At 43.1% G+C, this 19,943-nt stretch overlaps 1 protein-coding gene across 1 annotated transcript in view; it reads right to left on the minus strand.

The window, feature by feature from the left end:
* KIAA1549 (KIAA1549 ortholog) overlaps positions 1 to 17,606 on the minus strand; it is a 147,424-nt gene extending 129,818 nt beyond the window's left edge. The window contains exon 1 of the mRNA XM_084811727.1: positions 17,351 to 17,606. Within this exon, the coding sequence (XP_084667853.1) occupies positions 17,351 to 17,606 (256 nt within the window). The remainder of the gene's footprint in view (positions 1 to 17,350) is intronic.
* Positions 17,607 to 19,943: the final 2,337 nt, after the last annotated feature.

Raw genomic sequence — 19,943 nt, forward strand, 5'->3', positions numbered from 1 at the left:
TCTCTCTATCAACCCAGGGCAGGTCATCGGGATCAATTTTTACATACCAGTGGGTACTGCACATCAGGTTTCTGAGCACCCCTGTAGATGATATATTACACGGCAGCCCCAAATATCTTCCACCACCTCTCCTTTTTGCGCTATTTAAAAGAAAGCCAAATTTATAATTTTAGGTGTTCTGCTGCAATTTTATGTTCGCCCTCTAAAACTAAGGGCCAGGTTAACTGAAGGATCATTCTCCTCTCCATATGTACCTGCCCGGACCCTTAGATAATATTCAGCAGTCCTTCTCTGCGAGCCCCTGCCAAAGGAAGTGAGCGGCTACCAAGAAGAGGGCCTTTTCTGCTGTGGCAGCCCAGTTACAGAATGAGCTTCCCAGAGAGGTTCACTGGTGCCTACACTGTGCTCTTCCCAGTGCCAGGTGAAGGAAGACCTTTTTATTTTCCCAGGCATTTTAGTCTTTTAGTTGCATTGCTTTAAATCTGTTATTGTATTTTAAATCTCTGCACTGCTACTAAGTTTTATTTTGGTTTTACTTTTATTCTGTAGTTTTAAATGTTAAATTTTTTATATTGTGTTTTATGCTGTATATTGTGGCTTTACTTGTTCTGAACCACCCAGAGAGCTATTGGGGCGGTAGAGAAATGTAATGAATGAATAAATAAATAATAAATAAATAAATGTTAGCTAATCACTTCATGTCCCTCATTCTCATGAGATGCCAAAGCTTTGCCACAGGTACTTATTTGCAGTACTTCAGTCACAAGACTTCTTCCTTCAAGATAGCAAAATGCACTAAGATATGGGTTGGGGGTTTCAGGGGGAGGGGATTCACTGTTTCAGATTGCCCACAGCGCAACACAATGGTGCCAAAAATATTTCACAGGAAATGCTGATACTCCTCAGTGCTGTCACTGCAACTTTGAAGGCTTAATTTGACAGTAAAGAAAATATTATCCGGACTATGTCTAACTAATAAAAATTCCACTCTTTTGCCAAGTGGAAAAAGTGTCTGTCTCAGCAATAATAAACCCTCTTAATGTAGGGCTGCAAAGCTAGACAACTCATTTAGCATTAAGATCAACAAAAGCTTATGAATATCCATGGGGCCAGTTAACTTGGCTAGTAATTCCCATGCAGTGGGGTGTCAAAATGATGAATGGGAACCTCCTTCAATAAGTTCTTTTTACTAAGTAATTTCCATAGAGGGTGTTGGGACATTTTCATCAGCCAAGGAAAAACGGGAGGCCAGTATGGCCCTATTTGAATTAATTTAGTCTGAGCCAGGAGGAATTTTCCGGGCTGCTCTGGCTAGAAAGAGGTCAGCAAGCAGTTTTTATTGAAAGGTCAATGCCTGCCATCCAAGATTTCTGTAATCCAATAACTTATTTTAGCAGATATTTCATATATTCAACCAAGGGTGGGAGGAGTTTTTGCACTACTGAAAGGAAAACCACGAAATGTTCCAAAGGCATTTCAGTTCTAGAGATGCACAGCATTAAACTGCACCTATTTAACAGATTTAACACCAATGTTCTCACTTCATATACCAGTTCCTGGAGTGCAATGAATGTACATTGGGGGTTGGACTCAATGGTCTTGTAGGCCCCTTCCAACCTTACTATTCTATGATCAAACACTAGGCACAGGTACATTGGGGGATAAATCTGCCCAATAATGCCAAGAGTAAAGCACAAAATTTGGTATTCTAATAATTTTGCTAGTGTGTACTAAGTTTTGAAATTTGGAAAAAATAACATTCAGAAGTTACATCTGCAGTGCATAACACAAATATGTGCAAAAACATTTATCATAAGTGATGAACAAATGTACATATTGGCTTTAGAGTTAGTCATGCTCAGAGTAGACTACTCTAAGTATAACCAAGGGTGCCTCCAGATTAGATTTATATTGTTCTGCCTCATCCGTCTAGAAGTTGTCTTCCACTTGTATTCCTCCCATATTTTCCTGCCGCTTCTTCTGTCTTTTTTCTTATCAGAAAAAAAGTATGCTAAGGAGGAAATGATGAAACAGCTGCACAATATCTTTCGATCTGTAGCAGAAGGAACCCTCCATCTGAAAGCACCCTTGATCTGGATCAAACCCACTGAAGTTAAAATCTGCACATACGAGCCACCAGACACCACAGAAATGCCAATTCACTCGCACTGCTATCTCCTCAATCAAAGCCTATGTTATAAATGTTGGAGATCAAACATGTGCCATTACAACTGCACTCCTACACACATACCTGGGCACAATTCCCATTGAATTCAATAGGCTTACTTCTGAGCAGACAATTATAGGATTGGGCTGTACATCACATTTCTAAAAACTGCAGGGTATACTGAGGTCTGCAGTCTGTTCAGTTCTCCCTGCATTTATTACTTTTGACACTAATTGCCTGCAAAGCAATTAATATTACTTAGGGCGCAATCCTATGCATTTTTAGATAGAGAAAAGGCCTACAACTCCCAGCATTCCCCAGCCAGCAAAGCTGGTTGTAGGCTTTTTCTCTGTCTAAACATGCATAGGTTTGCGCCCTTAATGGTTGATCTCAAGCCACCACTGAAACCCAGATCAATTCCATGATTTTTATATTCATTTTTATTTTTGCAAAGACACTGTGTCCTGTGCCAGACACAAACACCATGTCACCAGTAAGAACTATAGTTGGAAAATAGCTCAGGGCACCGTGCCTTCACATGGCAACAGCATTTCCAGCACAGGAGAGCGCTGTGAGATTGCAGTGCAACAGATAAGCAAGAGGGATGACAAGGTGTACAGACAAATTAAATCATTCACTGGTGAATAGCAACTTCTTTTGTCAGTCCTTGCTTTTTAAATTAACTGTGGTTGTAGAGATGAAGCAAGAACACTCTTCTCTGAAAAGAGGCAGGGGGCACTGACTGAGGTTGCTAACACTGTAAGTTGCTGTAAGGATAAATCAGAGCGTGCAGATCCTGTGACACCCTTACAGTTCTACAGAGTTCAACGCCAATTCATTTTATATATCTAGCTCCAGCTAGTGTTAAACCCCAATTCAAACACATTATATATAGAAAAGGTAAAATCGCAATTTACATATTTATTTATTTATGTGCTTGTTTTCTACCAGGAAATGGGGCTAACAACAACAAAAGAAAACATTTAAAATAAAAACATAATTAAAACAATCATAAATAAATACATTAAAAACACAATTAAAACACACACAATACAAGAATAAAAACAGCAGCCCAACCAACAGACTAGCTTACATGCCAAAGGCCTGCTTGAATAAAAACATCTTTGCATGCCAGCAGAAGAACAAAGAGGGAGCCAACTTTGACACCCTTGGCAGGGAGTTCCAAAGTCCTGGTACAGTCACCAAGATACCAACACATATAGGGCTTTATAGGCCATAACCAGCACTTTCCGTTGTGCCCTTAAGTCAAAGCCATTGAAGCTGTGTCTAGTTATAGGGAGTCACATGCTCCCTGTAACTGGCCACAGTTAACAATGTCAAGCAAAGGGATGAATGCACCTGATCTCATCTGATCTCGGAAACTAAGCAGCATCAGCCCTGGTTAGTATTTGGATGCGAGACCGTCTGGGAATCAGGCTTCCTGCACTGAGCAGGGTGTTGGGCTCGATGGTCTTGTAGGCCCCTTCCAACCATATGATTCTATGTGGCTGCAACATTCTGAACCAGGTGAAATTTCCAGACAGTTTTGGAAGGCAGCACCACGTACAGCATGTTACAGTAGTCCAAACAGGATGTAATTAAGGCATGCATAACCATGGCCAGATCAGACATTTCTACGAATGGGAGCAGTTGGCATACTACCCTCAGCAGTGCAAAAGCACTCCTGGCCACTGCTGAAACCTGAGCATCCAGGTTCAGGGCCAAATCCAGGAGTATACCCAAACTGCCATTCCGACTCTTCAGAGGGAGTGTAACCCCATCCAGCACAGGTTGGGTCCCTACTCCCTGATCTGCCTTCTGACTAACCAGAAACATAACTGTCTTGTCTGAATTAAGCTTCAAATTGTTCACCTTCATCCAGTCCATTACTAATATATCTGATGTTGGCCCAATGCAGATGCAACAACATTCCCAATCCCCTAACCATGCCACAGGCTCATGTGCAACCTTCCTCCTCTGTGTGGATTTCCCCTGTCTTCTTTGGAGCTATCCATGGTGCATTTATATATTTATATAAATACACATACACACATGAAATTTATTACCAGTTTTCATTATAAAATAATCCCAAAGTGGGATACAACCAATTAAAACACAGTCATACAACATCAACTGGGCCCATTCCAACCCTACTACTATTCTGTGAAATAAACTGAGGAGAACAGTAACACCGATAAATAACCAGGGGTTATTTGCCTACACCAGGGGTAGGCAACATGTTGCCCATGGCCACAAAGGCTCCCCCAGACACATTTCTTGGTGCCCACTCAAGTGCCCTACCTTTCCCACTTAAAAAAATTAACACATTTTGCTGTGAAATAGATTTCTCTTGGGGCTGAAAACTGTGGGTTCAAAGGAGTTGTTTAGTGTGTTAGGGCTTAGACCCCTCGCCCCTGCCTTTTTTTCAATTTTTACACAAGTTACTTGTCCTTTGCCATACCTCCCATGGCAGCCATCTTGTGGTGCTGCCCAGGACAGTTTCTCATAAATTGCCAAATATTTCCCCAGGTCAAAAACTCAACCCTGGTTTACATGATGCAACAAAACAAATTCAGTCAAAAGTCTGGGTGAACAAAGTAGGTCTTTAGTTGGTGATGTAAAATTTCCTGAAATTTTGAGCCCATGGAAAAAAACAGGTTTTTTTCGGGGGGGGGGGGGAGTTCAGAAAAAAAACTTGAATTTCAGGAGAAATTGAAAAATAAGCGATACTTATTTTCTTAGTGCTCTTTACAGATCCAACGTCACTTCGTTGCTTTAAGACAGCCTTCCCAAACCTGGTACCCTCCATATATTTTGGACTTCAGCTCCCATCAGCCTCAGGCAGCTTGGCCAATGGTCAGGAATGCTGAGCACTGTAGTTCAAAACATCCTGAGGGCACCAGGTTGGGGAGGCTGTTTTACAAACATAAAGCAGCCTTTCTTTTCCTAAAGTTATTTTATGTACCACTTAGTTTGCTCATAAAATTATTGTTATATTTTAAAACTTAAAAAAATAAACTTAGTAAATTTGTAATTATTGTCTGAATAGATTAGAACTACATTAAATGACTGCTACAGCATCAGAAACACAGGACTCTATAGAACAAAACCCAAACTGTCAAGAATGTACAATGGTGATTCTACTCACATGTTCAGAAACCGAGCATAAATGTCTATCAATAAAGTATACTTTAGATCAATAATTTTAATAAGGAATGAAATAAATAACTATGCTGGGAATATTACAGAGAGGGTTAAAAAAACATTTGCCCCCATGGCTTCATTATTTCCAGACATTTTACATCTCTAATGTTTCCATAAAAGAGTTCTTATTACATCGTTTTTAGACATCCTTTTTGGGGGAGAAAGGCTGGGTAACAACATAGAAATACTTTGTCTTAAATTCTAAAAGAAAATATTTCATAATCCAAAGCTGTTCAATTTTTCAGAAAAAAACGGTCCTCGGGGGGGGGGGGGTTCCTGGGCCTTCACATTTCTAAGCTAAAGCTTGTAGGATTTGGCGCGGACCATAAATAAGGAGGACGGAGTTCTGCAGTTGGGGTGCTTGTACCAAGAACGCCCTCTCTCAGGTTGCCACATATTGAACTCCAGACAAATGTGGCATTGTCAAGACGGCATCCTACTAGATCTGAATGCCCAGGCAGGTACATATGGGAGAATGCGCTCCATCAGGTATCCAGGTTCTAAGAATTTCGCCAGCAAGTCACCTCTTTTTCCCACTGCCCTAGCAAGCACTAGTTACACTGTGGAAGCATTGGTTTATGCTAACAACGTTATTAGCTAACAATGTTATTAGCACTAGGACACAGTTAGATACTACCACCCCATGGCTGCAAACAGCCGGAGGAGAAATGTAATCAAGGTATTTGCATTATCCCCCACAGACCTTATCATTTTCACCCTATTTTTTGAGAGTGAGATTTTCAGTCTAGGTCTAGGTATGTCTTATGTCACAATATCAAAACCATGCTAAACGCAGGTGTCAGGCAAGGTGTAGCTATTGTGAACAGCGGTCCGTGAGTGTCATTCTCATCAGGACTCAGTGTCTATTCCCATGCTCCAAACCATGGATGAAGAGATGAAGCCGAGGCTTGCATGGGTGCTATGATTCACTTAGACAGAGGGAACAGCTCTGAATCTGTATCCTTTTGCGCACAGCAGGCAAAGCTGTGGCACTTGCTACAGCACATATACAAGAAAGAGTCTCTCTGTCCTGAATTTCTAAGTTTTCCCTATGGCAGCTGTTGAATTATTGCATAACTAGTGCACCTCCCTCCCACCAGTGGCCATACTCCAAAACATGCAAAAAATTAAAATATCAGCAACCTACTCAGCATGAGAAGCAGAATAATTCATTACAACATGGCACATTTCAGGAATTGGATTTTGAGAGTCAAAGGCAGCCTGCCACTGTGAATTCGTATGAAGAGAGTCTGGAATTTGGACAGATGCTGAACTCCAGAATATGGTGTATATCTTGTGTCCTTTGATCCTCTGCTATGGTGCACTGCAGCCACTAAATTAAGAAGAAATCTCACTCTAGGGATACACTATATACATAATGTAACCGATACAGTCATCTTGACAGCTGAGGGGCTGTGTGTGCATATGATACCAGAACCTAGTTGTATACAGTTTATTTTAGACACAGTCCACTGCAACAGAAGACTTACACAAATCCTTGATGGATAGTTTGCTTTTACTCAAAAATATTTCACAGCTGGCTCCACGTCCCTATACAGCATACATGCTTTGAGGCAAAAAGCATTCCGCACATAGTCAGCTGTGTCTGTGAATGATGCCCTCTTATTTAGAAGAGCTGATGATTTCAGAACAGTGCTTTCCCAGTGATCACATGTTGGAAGAGATGGCACCACTCCACAAAACATTGCTCTAGATTTGTAAATGTCTACTCAATTATATAACTCACAGCATGATCCTATGCATTGTTTGGTGGAGACGCAAGACAATGCCTTCTCAGTGGCTGCTCTCAGGCTCTGGAAGTCCCTGCTAAGGAAGGCTAGATTGTCTCCCTCTCAATTGTCTGTCTGCCAATAGGCAAATAACTTCTTCTTTTTTTAAATATAGGTAGGCATATAACTTCAGCAAAGGAGATTGTTACCTTGTCATGGTGCTGGAGCTTGAGCACCTCAATGACGTCATGAGCTAAACCGTGAAGGGACACCCAAGACGGGAAGGTCATGGCACAGAGGTCAGACTAAATACGATCCCTGGGGAAGGAAACGGCAACCCACCCCAGTATTCTTGCCATGAAAACTAAATGGATCAGTACAACCAGAGATATGTCGGTATACCATCGGAAGATGGAACTCCCAGGTCGGAAGATGGTCAAAATGCTACTGGGGAGGAACAGAGGATAAGTTCAACTAGCCCCAGATGTGATGACGCAGCTAGCTCAAAGCCGAAAGGACGGCTAGCGGCCGATGGTGCTGGTGGTGAACGATGAGTCTGATGTTCTAAAGATCAACACACCATAGGAACCTGGAATGTAAGATCTATGAGCCAGGGCAAATTGGATGTGGTTATTGGGGAGATGTCAAGATTAAATATAGACATTTTGGGTGTCAGTGAACTGAAATGGACTGGAATGGGCCACTTCACATCAGATGACCACCATCAGATGATCTACTACTGTGGACAAGAGGACCACAGAAGAAATGGAATAGCCTTCATAATTAATAATAAAGTGGCTAAAGCAGTGCTTGGATACAATCCAAAAAATGACAGAATGATCTCAATTCAAATTGAGGGTAAGCCATTTAACATCACAGTGATCCAAATATACGCCCCAACCACAGATGCTGAAGAAGCAGAAGTAGATCAGTTCTATGAGGATCTGCAGCACCTACTGGATAATACGCCAAAAAAGATGTTATTTTCATTACAGGAAACTGGAATGCTAAGGTGGGTAGTCAAACGACACCTGGAATTACAGGCAAGCATGGTCTGGGAGAACAAAATGAAGCAGGACATAGGCTGATAGAATTTTGCCAAGACAACTCACTGTGCATAACAAACACTCTCTTCCAACAACCTAAAAGACGACTTTACACATGGACTTCACCAAACGGTCGACACAAAAATCAGATTGACTACATCCTTTGTAGCCAAAGGTGGCAGACATCTATGCAGTTGGTAAAAACAAGACCTGGAGCTGATTGTAGTTCAGATCACGAACTTCTTATTGCACACTTTAGAATCAGACTAAAGAGAATAGGGAAGACCCACAGATCAGTTAGATATGAGCTCACGAATATTCCTCATGAATATGCAGTGGAGGTGAAGAATAGATTTAAGGGACTAGATTTAGTAGATAGGGTCCCGGAAGAACTATGGACAGGAGTTCGCAACATTGTTCAGGAGGCGGCAACAAAAAACGTCCCAAAAGAAAGAAAACCAAGAAGGCAAGATGGCTGTCTGCTGAGACACTGGAAGCAGCCCAAGAAAGAAGGAAAGCAAAAGGCAACAGTGATAGGGGGAGATACGCCCAATTAAATGCAAAATTCCAGAGGTTAGCCAGAAGAGATCAGGAATTATTTTTAAACAAGCAATGCGCGGAAGCGGAAGAAGATAACAGAATAGGAAGGACAAGAGACCTCTTCCAGAAAATTAGAAACATCAGAGGTAAATTCCAGGCAAAAATAGGTATGATCAAAAACAAAGATGGCAAGGACCTAACAGAAGCAGAAGAGATCAAGAAAAGGTGGCAAGAATATACGGAAGATCTCTACAGGAAGGATAATAATATCGGGGATAGATTTGACAATGTGGTCAGTGAGCCAGACATCCTGAAAAGTGAGGTTGAATGGGCCTTAAGAAGCATTGCTAATAACAAGGCAGCAGGAGATGACAGTATCCCAGCTGGACTGTTTAAAAACTTGCAAGATGATGCTGTCGAGGTAATGCATGCCATATGCCAGCAAATTTGGAAAACACAAGAATGGCCAACAGATTGGAAAAAATCAACTCATACCAAAAAAAAATCCCCATACCAAAAAAGGGAAGCACCAAAGAATGTTCAAACTATCGAACAGTGGCACTTATTTCACATGCCAGTAAGGTAATGCTCAAGATCTTGCAAGGCAGACTCCAGCAATTCATGGAACGAGAATTGCCAGATGTACAAGCTGGGTTTAGAAAAGGCAGAGGAACTAGAGACCAAATGGCCAATATCCGCTGGATAATGGAGAAAGCCAGGGAGTTTCAGAAAAACATCTATTTCTGTTTTATTGACTATTCTAAAGCCTTTGACTGTGTGGATCATAAAAAATTGTGGCAAGTGCTTGGTGGTATAGGGATACCAAGTCATCTTGTCTGCCTCCTAAGGAATCTGTATAACGACCAAGTAGCAACGGTAAGAACAGACCACGGAAAAACAGACTGGTTTAAGATTGGGAAAGGAGTACGGCAGGGTTGTATACTCTCACCCTACCTATTCAACCTGTACGCAGAACACATCATGCAACATGCTGGGCTTGATGAAGCGAAGGCTGGAGTTAAAATTGCTGGAAGAAACATTAACAATCTCCGATAAGCAGATGATACTACTTTGATGGCTGAAAGCGAGGAGGAGCTGAGGAACCTTATGATGAAGGTGAAAGAAGAAAGTGCAAAAGCTGGGTTGCAGTTAAACCTCAAAAAAAACAAGATTATGGCAACCAGCTTGATTGATAACTGGCAAATAGAGGGAGAAAACGTGGAGGCAGTGACAGACTTTGTCTTTCTAGGCGCAAAGATTACTGCAGACACTGACTGCAGCCAGGAAATCAGAAGACGTTTACTTCTTGGGAAGACAGCAATGACAAATCTTGATAAAATAGTGAAGAGCAGAGACATCACACTGACAACAAAGGTCCGCATAGTTAAAGCAATGGTATTCCCCGTAGTAACCTATGGCTGAGAGAGCTGGACCATAAGGAAGGCTGAGTGAAGGACGATAGATGCTTTTGAACTGTGGTACTGGAGGAAAATTCTGAGAGTGCCTTGGACTGCAAGAAGATCAAACCAGTCCATACTCCAGGAAATCAAGCCAGACTGCTCACTTGAAGGAATGATATGAAAGGCAAAACTGAAGTACTTTGGCCACATAATGAGAAGACAGGATACCCTGGAGAAGATGCTGATGCTAGGGAAAGTGGAAGGCAAAAGGAAGAGGGGCTGACCAAGGGCAAGATGGATGGATGATATTCTGGAGGTGACAGACTCGACCTTGGGGGAGCTGGGGGTGGCAACGGCCGACAGGAAGCTCTGGCGCAGGCTAGTCCATGAAGTCACGAAGAGTCGGAAGCGACTGACAGAATAAACAACAAAAAGGCATATAAGCTGGTGTGCTGCTGAAGGGGGTTTCAACTGGTTGGGTGTTGTTTATTTCTTTTATTGTTGTGTTTTTAATTGATTTGTTTTTATGTTCTCTTTTAATTAAGATTTTGTTTTTAATCTGTTTTTTATTATTGTTAGTCATCACGAGTGCCATCTTTAGCATAAAGGTGGATATAAATTTAAGAAATAAACACGTATACTTAGAAATGACTCCTACAATGTTCAACAGGGCTTACTCCCTAGTAAGTGTGTATAGGATCAAAAAAATAATCAGAGCAATTATGTAAGCTACATAATAACATAAGACGTGCTCTGCTGGATCAGACCAAAGCCTGTCTAGTTCAGCATTCTGTTCACACAGTGGCAACCAGATGCTTCTGGGAAGCTCACAAAAAGATGAGTGCAACAGCAACCTCCTAGTCATATTCAGAGACATACTGCTGAGTGATTATTCAGCAAATAATTATTCTAGCCTCTGAAACAAAGCTACCTTTTTAAAGCTTGAATAACAGGTGATAGCCATCTGTCAGGGATACTTTGACTTAGATTCCTGCATTGACCAGGGGCTTGGACTCGACGGTCCCTTCTAAAAGAAAGAAGGAAGTTTGTTCTTCCAAAAGAAAGAAGGACTGTATGATGCCAATCCTAGAACTCCAGGATCTAAGAATGCACCTTTCCAACAATAGGAATTTTACACCCTGACTATCAGGTGATTGATCTTGTTAGAGCTGATTCAATTTTTATAGGTCTGAGGATGAGGAAGCCACTTATATATAGCCTCATATACAAGAAAAAAAATATAAGGTAGCATGATAATGACACACACCTTTCACAGGCAGTCATACATCCATGTACTAAATTAACTTCCAAAGTATTCAGATATGGGGGTTACTGCTTCACCAGCTAGGTTGCTTCTGGGTATGCATATCTGCAAGTAACTCCCACATCTGTATACCATAAAAAGTAGTATGTGAATTAGACCTTAGTCACATGCTGTTCCCTGCCACTATTACTAATGGAAGACACAAAGAATGGAATTGATTTATTTATTGTAAAACACTTTAAATAGACCAAGTGCATTACAGGCTGTGTCTGTGACACAGCAATGCAGCCCCTACATACATAAACAGGGCTCTCTCGGTATTAGCCATGGCCAAGAGAAACAGAGAGAGACTGAGACAGAGAGAGACATGCATGCATATACACACACACACCACCACCACCACCAAAGACTTGACATAACCAGCAGTAGGGACCAGTGTGCATATCAGTTGTTATAGAATGCAGAGCTTATCTTCTCGGAGCATAACTCCATAAAACGTAGGTCTGCATTTTATCCTTTTTTTATTAAAAGAGCACTGAAATAAGTTGCCCATTGACTCCAGACCCAAAACAGAGATGTGAACCAAGGTCTCCCAACTTTCTATGCACCAAACCACATTGGCCGCTGTGCCCATGCAAATGGAAACCCACATTTGGCAACCATCAATATGCAACCAGACAGGACAGAACATAAGAGGTATAATGGATCAGAACAAGGTCCATCTAGTCCAGGATTCCATTTACTCAGTGGACAATCAGTTGTCTGTAAGGAACCCACAAATAGGACATGAGTGCAACAGCACCCTCCTAGTCATGTTCCCCAGCAATTGGTGTACATAGGCATACTGCCTCTGGTACTGGAGGTAGCATATAGCCATTAGGACTAGTAGCCACTGATAGCCTTCTCCTCCAGGAATTTGTCTAACCCCCTTCTAAAGCCATCCAAATTGGTGGCCATCACTTCATCTAATGGTAGCAAATTCCATAGTTTAACTAGGTGCTGTGTGAAGAAGTACTTCCTTTTATCTGTCCTGAATCTCCCACCAATCAGTTTCATGGGATGACCAGTATTATGAGAGAGGAGAGAAATGTCTCCCTATCAATTTTCTCCACACCATGCATAATTTTATACACCTCTAACATGTCTCGCCTTACTGGCCTTTTTTCCTAAGCTAAACGGTCCCAGATGTTGTAACCTTTCCTCATAAGGGAGTTGCTCCAGCCCCTTGATCATTTTAGGGCACAATCCTATGCATGTTCAGACAGAAAACATGGCTGGCTGGGGAATGCTGGGAGTTGTAGGGCTTTTTTTTGTCTAAACATGCATAGGATTGTGCTCTTAGTTCCCCTTTTCTGCAGTTTTTCCAACTCTACAACATATATACGGAAGCAAAAGAATGGCATGTGATCAAGAGACAGATTTTTGATGAGAGAAGTCCTGCTGTCAGAAAAGAGATTGCAGGCTTTTTTTGCTTGCTCTGCATTATCGATCCACAACCAATGTGGACAACCATAAATTGAAAGCCCAGGCTAAAATATAAACCTCCCATGAGCCACCTTATCAGCCAACAGCCTGCTGGCACTTATAAATCTTGTTTTGTAAACTGTGGCAGGTATGCTTTTTGTATGCATCCACATCAAGAGAAAAATTATGTGCGTTCTCTTTTCGACTCTCTGTGGAGGATATTAAACAATGCCAAAGGAAGAAAGCAAATGATAACTGCTGTTTTGGGTTACTCTTCTCTTTCTGCTAATAGAAGTGACCAATACATGGAACGTTTTGTTAAGGTCAACAAGTCTAGTCAATCTGGTAGTCAACAAACCCACCAACATTCTCAGAGGAGCAAACACGCAAGGGGGAAGGTCATACATCTAAGATGACACACAAATTATTTTAAACTTTTGTGATTTTGCCGTTGCATCTTGTGCCAAGGAAGGTTCTGCCTAGAGCTCAGATCCACACCATATTAATTAGCACGTCTTTAAGAATTTTATCTCTCTCCAGGCATTTTTTTAGACATCTAATACTGGTATATATGGCAAAGAAGCATAAGCCTAATTGCTGTATTTCAAGATATTTACCCAAATAACTATCAACTGTTTTCATACTGTTCTACTTGAAATAGATGAGAATTTTAGCCACACTGAGCGCTAAAAAATAATGATTATCTGAGTTGAGAAAGAGAGAGCACTGATGCTTCTACTTAATAAAATATTTTCAAAGCATCTTTTGAAAGAAACATTTCAGCTATTTAATGTTCAACGAAGAGCATTTACTTGGGCAAAGAGTAGGTAAGAAATAAAATCTTAAGAATTCATGGGATTTGGAAGCTATGCTTCTATTAATGCAGCCCAAAATAGCATTTGCCTTTTTTGCAGCCACATCACATTGTTGGGTCATATTCGGCTTGTGATCTATAGCAATGCCAAGATTCTTCTCACTTGTAGTATTGTTGAGCCAAGTATCCCCCATCTTGTAACTGTGCATTTGGTTTCTTTTTCCTAGGTGCAGAACTTGGCATTTATCCCTATTAAATTTCATTCTGTTGTTTTCTGCCCTGCGCTCCGGTCTATCAAGATCACTTTGAATTTTGTTTCTGTCTTCTGAGGTATTAGGTATCCCACCCAATTTTGTGTCATCTGCAAATCTGATAAGCATTCCCTGCACCTCCTCCTCCAAGTCATTAATAAAAATGTTGAAGAGCACTGGGCCCAGGACTGAGCCCTAACATAGCCCTCACTCAGGTCATATCTCTCTTCCAGCCACCCATCCCAATATCTAGAGTGAGAAGCAAGTTTTCATTCTGCTCAGAATCCAATCTATTTTCTTTGAGGTACCATATAAATCAACGTGAACCGCTGAGAATGACACCAATCGCTGTCTCTGTAGTCCTGTCCTCCACTCTACTTCTTGGCTTTGTGAGCTGTGATAGAATACTGGGAATTGACTTATATTATTAATTGTATCCCCGCCCCACCCCATTATCAAATATGTCTGGGAAAGAAGATCCCAGTATGTTCTTCTTCCACCTAGAAGAACAGTTGTGGAAGCCAGTTTCTTTACCATGCAAGATTTGGGAATTATATTTCAGAAGACTTCAGGCACAATCTATGCATATTTAAACATAAGTACATCCTACAATTCCCAGCATTCCTCAGCCAGCATGGGTGGCTGGGGAATGCTGGGAGTGGTAGGACTTTTTTGTCTCTAAACATGCACAAGATTGCGCCCTAAACTTGTAAACCCACTAAAGGGGGATGGTTCAAAAAACTATTCCTCTTCTTATACAGACACTAAGGGTGAAAACAGACATTACTTTAAATCCGTATCTAGCAGCTAAGTTTTTTTAATTATTTTTATTCTAGAGTAGGCTCAGGGGCAAGATCCAGATTGCGAACCCTACATGGGGGGCTGGGGGGCTTTTAAGATCTGGAACCTCTGTGCCTACTCTACAGTAAAATGAAAAAAGATGCAGCCACTGGGGAAAGAAGGTGGATGGACAATCCTAGGGCAAGTAAAAAATTTATTTTTATAGCTTTTTTCAGCCACAAAAGACTCCAAAGCAGTGTACAAGAATTAAAATGCACAAGCAGAAAACAATTACATCAGAACAATGATAAACTACATACAGCCCAAAATAAAAAGAGATAGGCAAACATCTGAAGTTGGGACAATTCAATTATCTCTAAAAGCCTGGAAGAAGAGAATGGGTTTCAACACTCACCAAAAAGAGCCAAATGAAGAGGCCAAAACATGCCTCTAGGGAAAGGAGTTCCAAACCCCACTAGGCAGTCAACTGCAGAGGAGGCCCAATTCCACGTAACTGCCAACAGAACTTCCATTAGTGGTAGCACGCAAAGCACAGCCACTCTGAAGATTTCAACTGGCAAGCAGTACAATATGGGAGTAAGTGGTCCTTTAGTGGGCCCAAACTGTTTAGGGCTTTAAAAGTTAAAACCAGCACTTTGAATTGGTCTCAGAAACAAATAGAAGAGCAAGTCCACGGATTTGGTGGCTGACCAAACAAATAAACTCAACGCTTTTCAAGAATAAGATCACGGATGGATGATTTACAGTTCAAGCGTTATTTTTCCTTGGCCTAAAAACTGTTAAGAATTGTTAAAAGCAGAGGTGTTCAACAAATGATGACATCATACTTTAAAAGACCAAGAACCCAAAATTATGCTTTAAAATCTCATGAAGTATCATAATTTGGGGGAGGCATATTTTCATGATTTAAAAAAAAATTATCAAGGCTTTTCATCATGCTATCTGGCTGAACAACATTAGCAATAAGGTCCATAAGACAATCATGGAAATGCCAATTGACAAAGTTCCCAACTGATATTAATAAAATATGAAAAATAGCTGTGTCCCTCTAATATATGATCCATTATGTGTCCCTCTAATATATGATCCATTATGAGTAACACTTCAAATGCTGAAGATTATTTATTTATTTATTTATTTCATTTCATTTCTATACCACCCAATAGCCGAAGCTCTCTGTCATCTTGAAAACTGTAACTCTGGATATACCCACTCTTGCATTTTGTATTTAACCCACATGCTGAATCTCTCAAAATTACTTCTGAGCTCCACCTTGACCCAATTCAGTGGCCAGTAATAATGGAATGGTCCCTCTCTTCCATCATTTTGTTAGCTCCCATGGATAATACAGGTTTGCAAATGCCAGGAAAGTTAAGACCAAAATGAAAATAAGTGAATGCTGCTTAGCAATACACAACAAATAAAGCTTGTCAACAACTAATACAATTACTACATCTCCAGATATGAGACTTCAGCTATTTCACTACATGGATGATGAAACAAGATTTATGATGTATTAATTTATCACCATCTTTTTTTTAAAAAAAGATGTCTTTCTACAAAAAAACATAATCAGCGGATGGTAACTGCTCTCTGAAACGACATCTGTGTAGTTGAGGATGGCATTTTCCCCTTCTTAAAAGAAGTGGGTTGGGGGGAAAACATTGTGGGGAGAGGGAGTAAAGGATTCACTTCTACAAGTGGACATCTGCATAAGGAATCTGTCTGCTACAATTTAACAACTATATTACAACTTTGCATATTCTTCTATTGTCAATAACAAGTAGAAGAAAATAGTCTTGCAATTTAAAGTACTGAGAATATACTAACAAAGTATGAGGCACTGTTTCAAGACAAAACCCAGCCCCATTATGTGCTGTTTATTTTGGGGGAAGGGAGTTCATTTCCTGGGTTCATTTCCTCCTTTCAACACTTTGTGGTTCCACACTGAGCCCCAAATGGATGTCTGTAGAATCCTAGAAATGCTACTGCAAGCTAAACCTTTCCAAGTGTCAAAGCACTTATTCTGAAAAATACTTCACTGTTCCTCAGAAATATGCAAATTCCAAATGGACTTCAACTGTACATCAGCTTTCAGATAGATACTCAATTTCCAAGCCCATTTCAAGTAACAAGGCAGAAGACCACTCCTTATCTTTTAAGTCTATTTCAACAGGCTCATCCTCCTACCTTTTTCACTTTGGCAGTTCAATTATTTAACCTTCAAACAAAACAAGCTTTTAACTGAGCATGCCTCTCCTTTAAAACTAACTAACCAAAAAAATTAATCATTGCCATTTTCCTTCAATCCCTCAAGCCCAACAAAATCTATGATTAGGGGGCATGACCAAAGTGACATACTCCCTTTCTTTGGTACATTCAAGGAGATAGGGAAAAGAAATAAAGGCTTTCATATCTCATTGTTTTACATCTTCCACGTTGCACTGGCTATTCCCAAAATCACTTTTACTGGGAGGAAAACCCAATCACAACTGTGCTATAAGAGAAGTTGATTCTAAACAGCAATCAGCTACAACACATCCTGGGAATGTAAAACAGCAGTTTTGTAAAGATATAAAAAGGAAGAATATTGGCCTCTCAACAAAAGAAGCTTGAGAGCAATACCAGGAGCCAGGTAGTATTTGCGTAGGATTTCTATATTCCCTTACCTGCTACTGGAGAAGCCAGCGAGGCTGGCACAGACAGCAGCAGAGGCAGCAGCACAGAGAGACCCGTCCAAAGCACCAGTCTGCGGGCAATGCACCATGGTGGACTGGGGCAACAGCGCACCAGTGTGACCAAGGCAACCATGAAGCATGTCATCCCATCCATGGCAAAGCCAAGCATCAAGTCAACATCTCGGCCACCACCAGCATCCCCCAGAAGAAAGAGCTGGGCGCGCTTTCCGCTTCCTCCTCTGAGCATCCAGCACCGGCAGGCAGGCAGGCAGAAATCAACGGCATGGGGAGGGGGTATCAGCAAGTCCGTCCCCCCCCCCTCAAACCGGATTGTTGTGAAATACAGAAGTAAGAGCAGTGGCGGGGAGCAGGTGGAAGAAGGCAAGAGGGCTCGCGTGCACTGGAGAGAGATGGGGGGAGGATCCAAAGAACAAGCGGGAAGGAAGGCAAGAGAATTAAAGTGAGACCTTATACTGTGGAGCTGAAAAAGGGGGATACGGAAGGAGGGGGATAAAGTGAAAGGAAAGAAGGCCCTCTTACTGGAGAAAAAGTGGGTTAGAGTAGCCCGTTCCAGGGAGATGCAGGCGGGGGGTGGGGCGGGGGAGAGCTATGGAACCGGGAATGCGTGGGAGGATGGAGTCAGAGCAATTGCAATTGCTGGAGGAAGGAGAGAGGGGACCCTGCACGGGGGGCGGGGGGAGATACAGGGCTAGGACGGGGGGGGGGGAGAGAAAGGGAGATCTTTCAGCACCGGGATGGGGAGGAAAGGGGGTTGGACACAAACATAAAGGGAGAAGTGGGGGAGCCCAGTAAAAGCTCACATGGGGGGGGGGAGAAAGCACTGTGCGTAAAGGAAGCAGCGACCAGGGCGCCGAAAAGGGTCGCGAGGGAGAAGCCCCTCCCTCGGCACAGCAAAGGAGGCTGTAACGCCCGGAGGCAAGCAGGCGGAGGAGGGGGCGGGCGGAGGAGCGGCGGCTTGTGTGCCCGCTCCGGCCGGGCCGCGGCTCTCGCTCTCCAAGAGTAGCGGCGAGAGAAAGGGGAGAGAGGCGGGCAGGTTGGCCGGCCGGCGGGCTGCTGTTGCTCCTCGGCCTGTCCCGGCTCTTCACGTGGGAAGGGGGCTCCCGAGCGCGCGTGCGTGCGCGCGGAAGGGGGAAGGGATGGTAGTGCTGTTGCTCACGGGGAGCCTCCCCCGGTTTCTCCGCCTCCGCCTCCGCCACGAGCCCACCCTTCTGCTTCCCGGCGGCGCTCCAGTTTGTGGTGGGAGGGCGGGGAGAGGGGAAGGAAGCGGAGCCGGCGGGCGGGGGAGAGAAAGACCGAGGAGGGCTGGAGCGGGCAGCACCTGCGCGCGCGCGAGAGAGAGAGAGAGAGGGACAGGGCGCGCGCGCCGAGAGAGATGGAGAGGAGGGCGAGGGCGGCGGCGGCCCGGCTCGAAGGCGCACGCGAGCGTACGCGCGCGGCGAGCTCCTTGGCCGGGCAATTCAAGCCGGGCGGGGGCGCGCGCGCGCGCGCACGAGAAGGGCGGGGGAAGAGGAGTGGGGGGGGAGTCGTTCATTAACAAAACAAAGAGAGACGAGGCGGGGTCAGAAGGGGGCGTCGTGATGTGCCTCCGCCCCTCCCTCCTGCCTTCCCGCGCCACCTCCTCTTCCCGCTGCGGTTCCGCGCGCTGCGCCAGCCAGCGAAGACGATGGGGAGCCGCTGCGTGGGGCCGGGGGCGCGCGTGGGCGCTCTTCGGCGAAGGGAGGAAGCAGTGTCTGTCTGTCTGTCTTTCTTTCTTTAAAGAAAACCACCGTCTTCGGCCCGAAGCTGGTCGGAAACGCTTCACTTCTTCCCTCTGGGATCCCAGGCCTCTCCACCACCCCCATCTCCCGCCTTACACAGGAACAAAAGGAAGAGAGGCATCATGCATGCATCCTCCGAGGGCGGCAGTGGTAACCGATGGGCGTCTTTGCCCTGAAGTTATTTTTCCTTAGATTTTAGATCTGTTTCCCCCAAGCCGCTGTACTCGGCATAACTTGTGATGAGGAAACAAGTAGGGATGACTTCTGCGTTTTATGGGAGGAAGGATTCATCCCACACAAATTCTCACCCAATTCATTCTTCATAAAATTGCAAGGTTTTGTGTGTGCTTTTTAGAGATCACGTTTCTAGCCCATATGGTTGTAGGAAACAGCATGCTACTGAAACAGCATCTGGAGGCATTGCTTTGTAGGCATCTTCCCCACACCTTCCTCAGTATACAACCATATTCTACATAGCTGCTGTGTACTCTGGTACAAAGTCAATAAATAAGTAGGCACTGCTGAATCAGTGGTACAGCTAGGGCTGGGCCATGCAATCAAAGGTGAGGGCCGTGCAGTCCAGCCACCCTCCCATTTATTTATATTTAAAATATTTCTTGGCCACTTTTCAGAGCAGGAGCCCTCCCAAGGTGGCATGCAATAATATAACAAGTAATAAAAACTAGTACTGTCTTTAAAACACACTAAAAACAAAAACAGCAACAACAGCGAACGTGTCAGGGGAAGGCCAAAGTAAAGTGTATTTTCACAGCCTTCTCAAAAGCCTGCAATGATGGGGCCTGGCA

Source organism: Heloderma suspectum, chromosome 7 (genome assembly GCF_057233095.1).
Source record: "Heloderma suspectum isolate Gila_16-S chromosome 7, 16-S_ref, whole genome shotgun sequence".
Classification (NCBI taxonomy): domain Eukaryota; kingdom Metazoa; phylum Chordata; class Lepidosauria; order Squamata; family Helodermatidae; genus Heloderma; species Heloderma suspectum.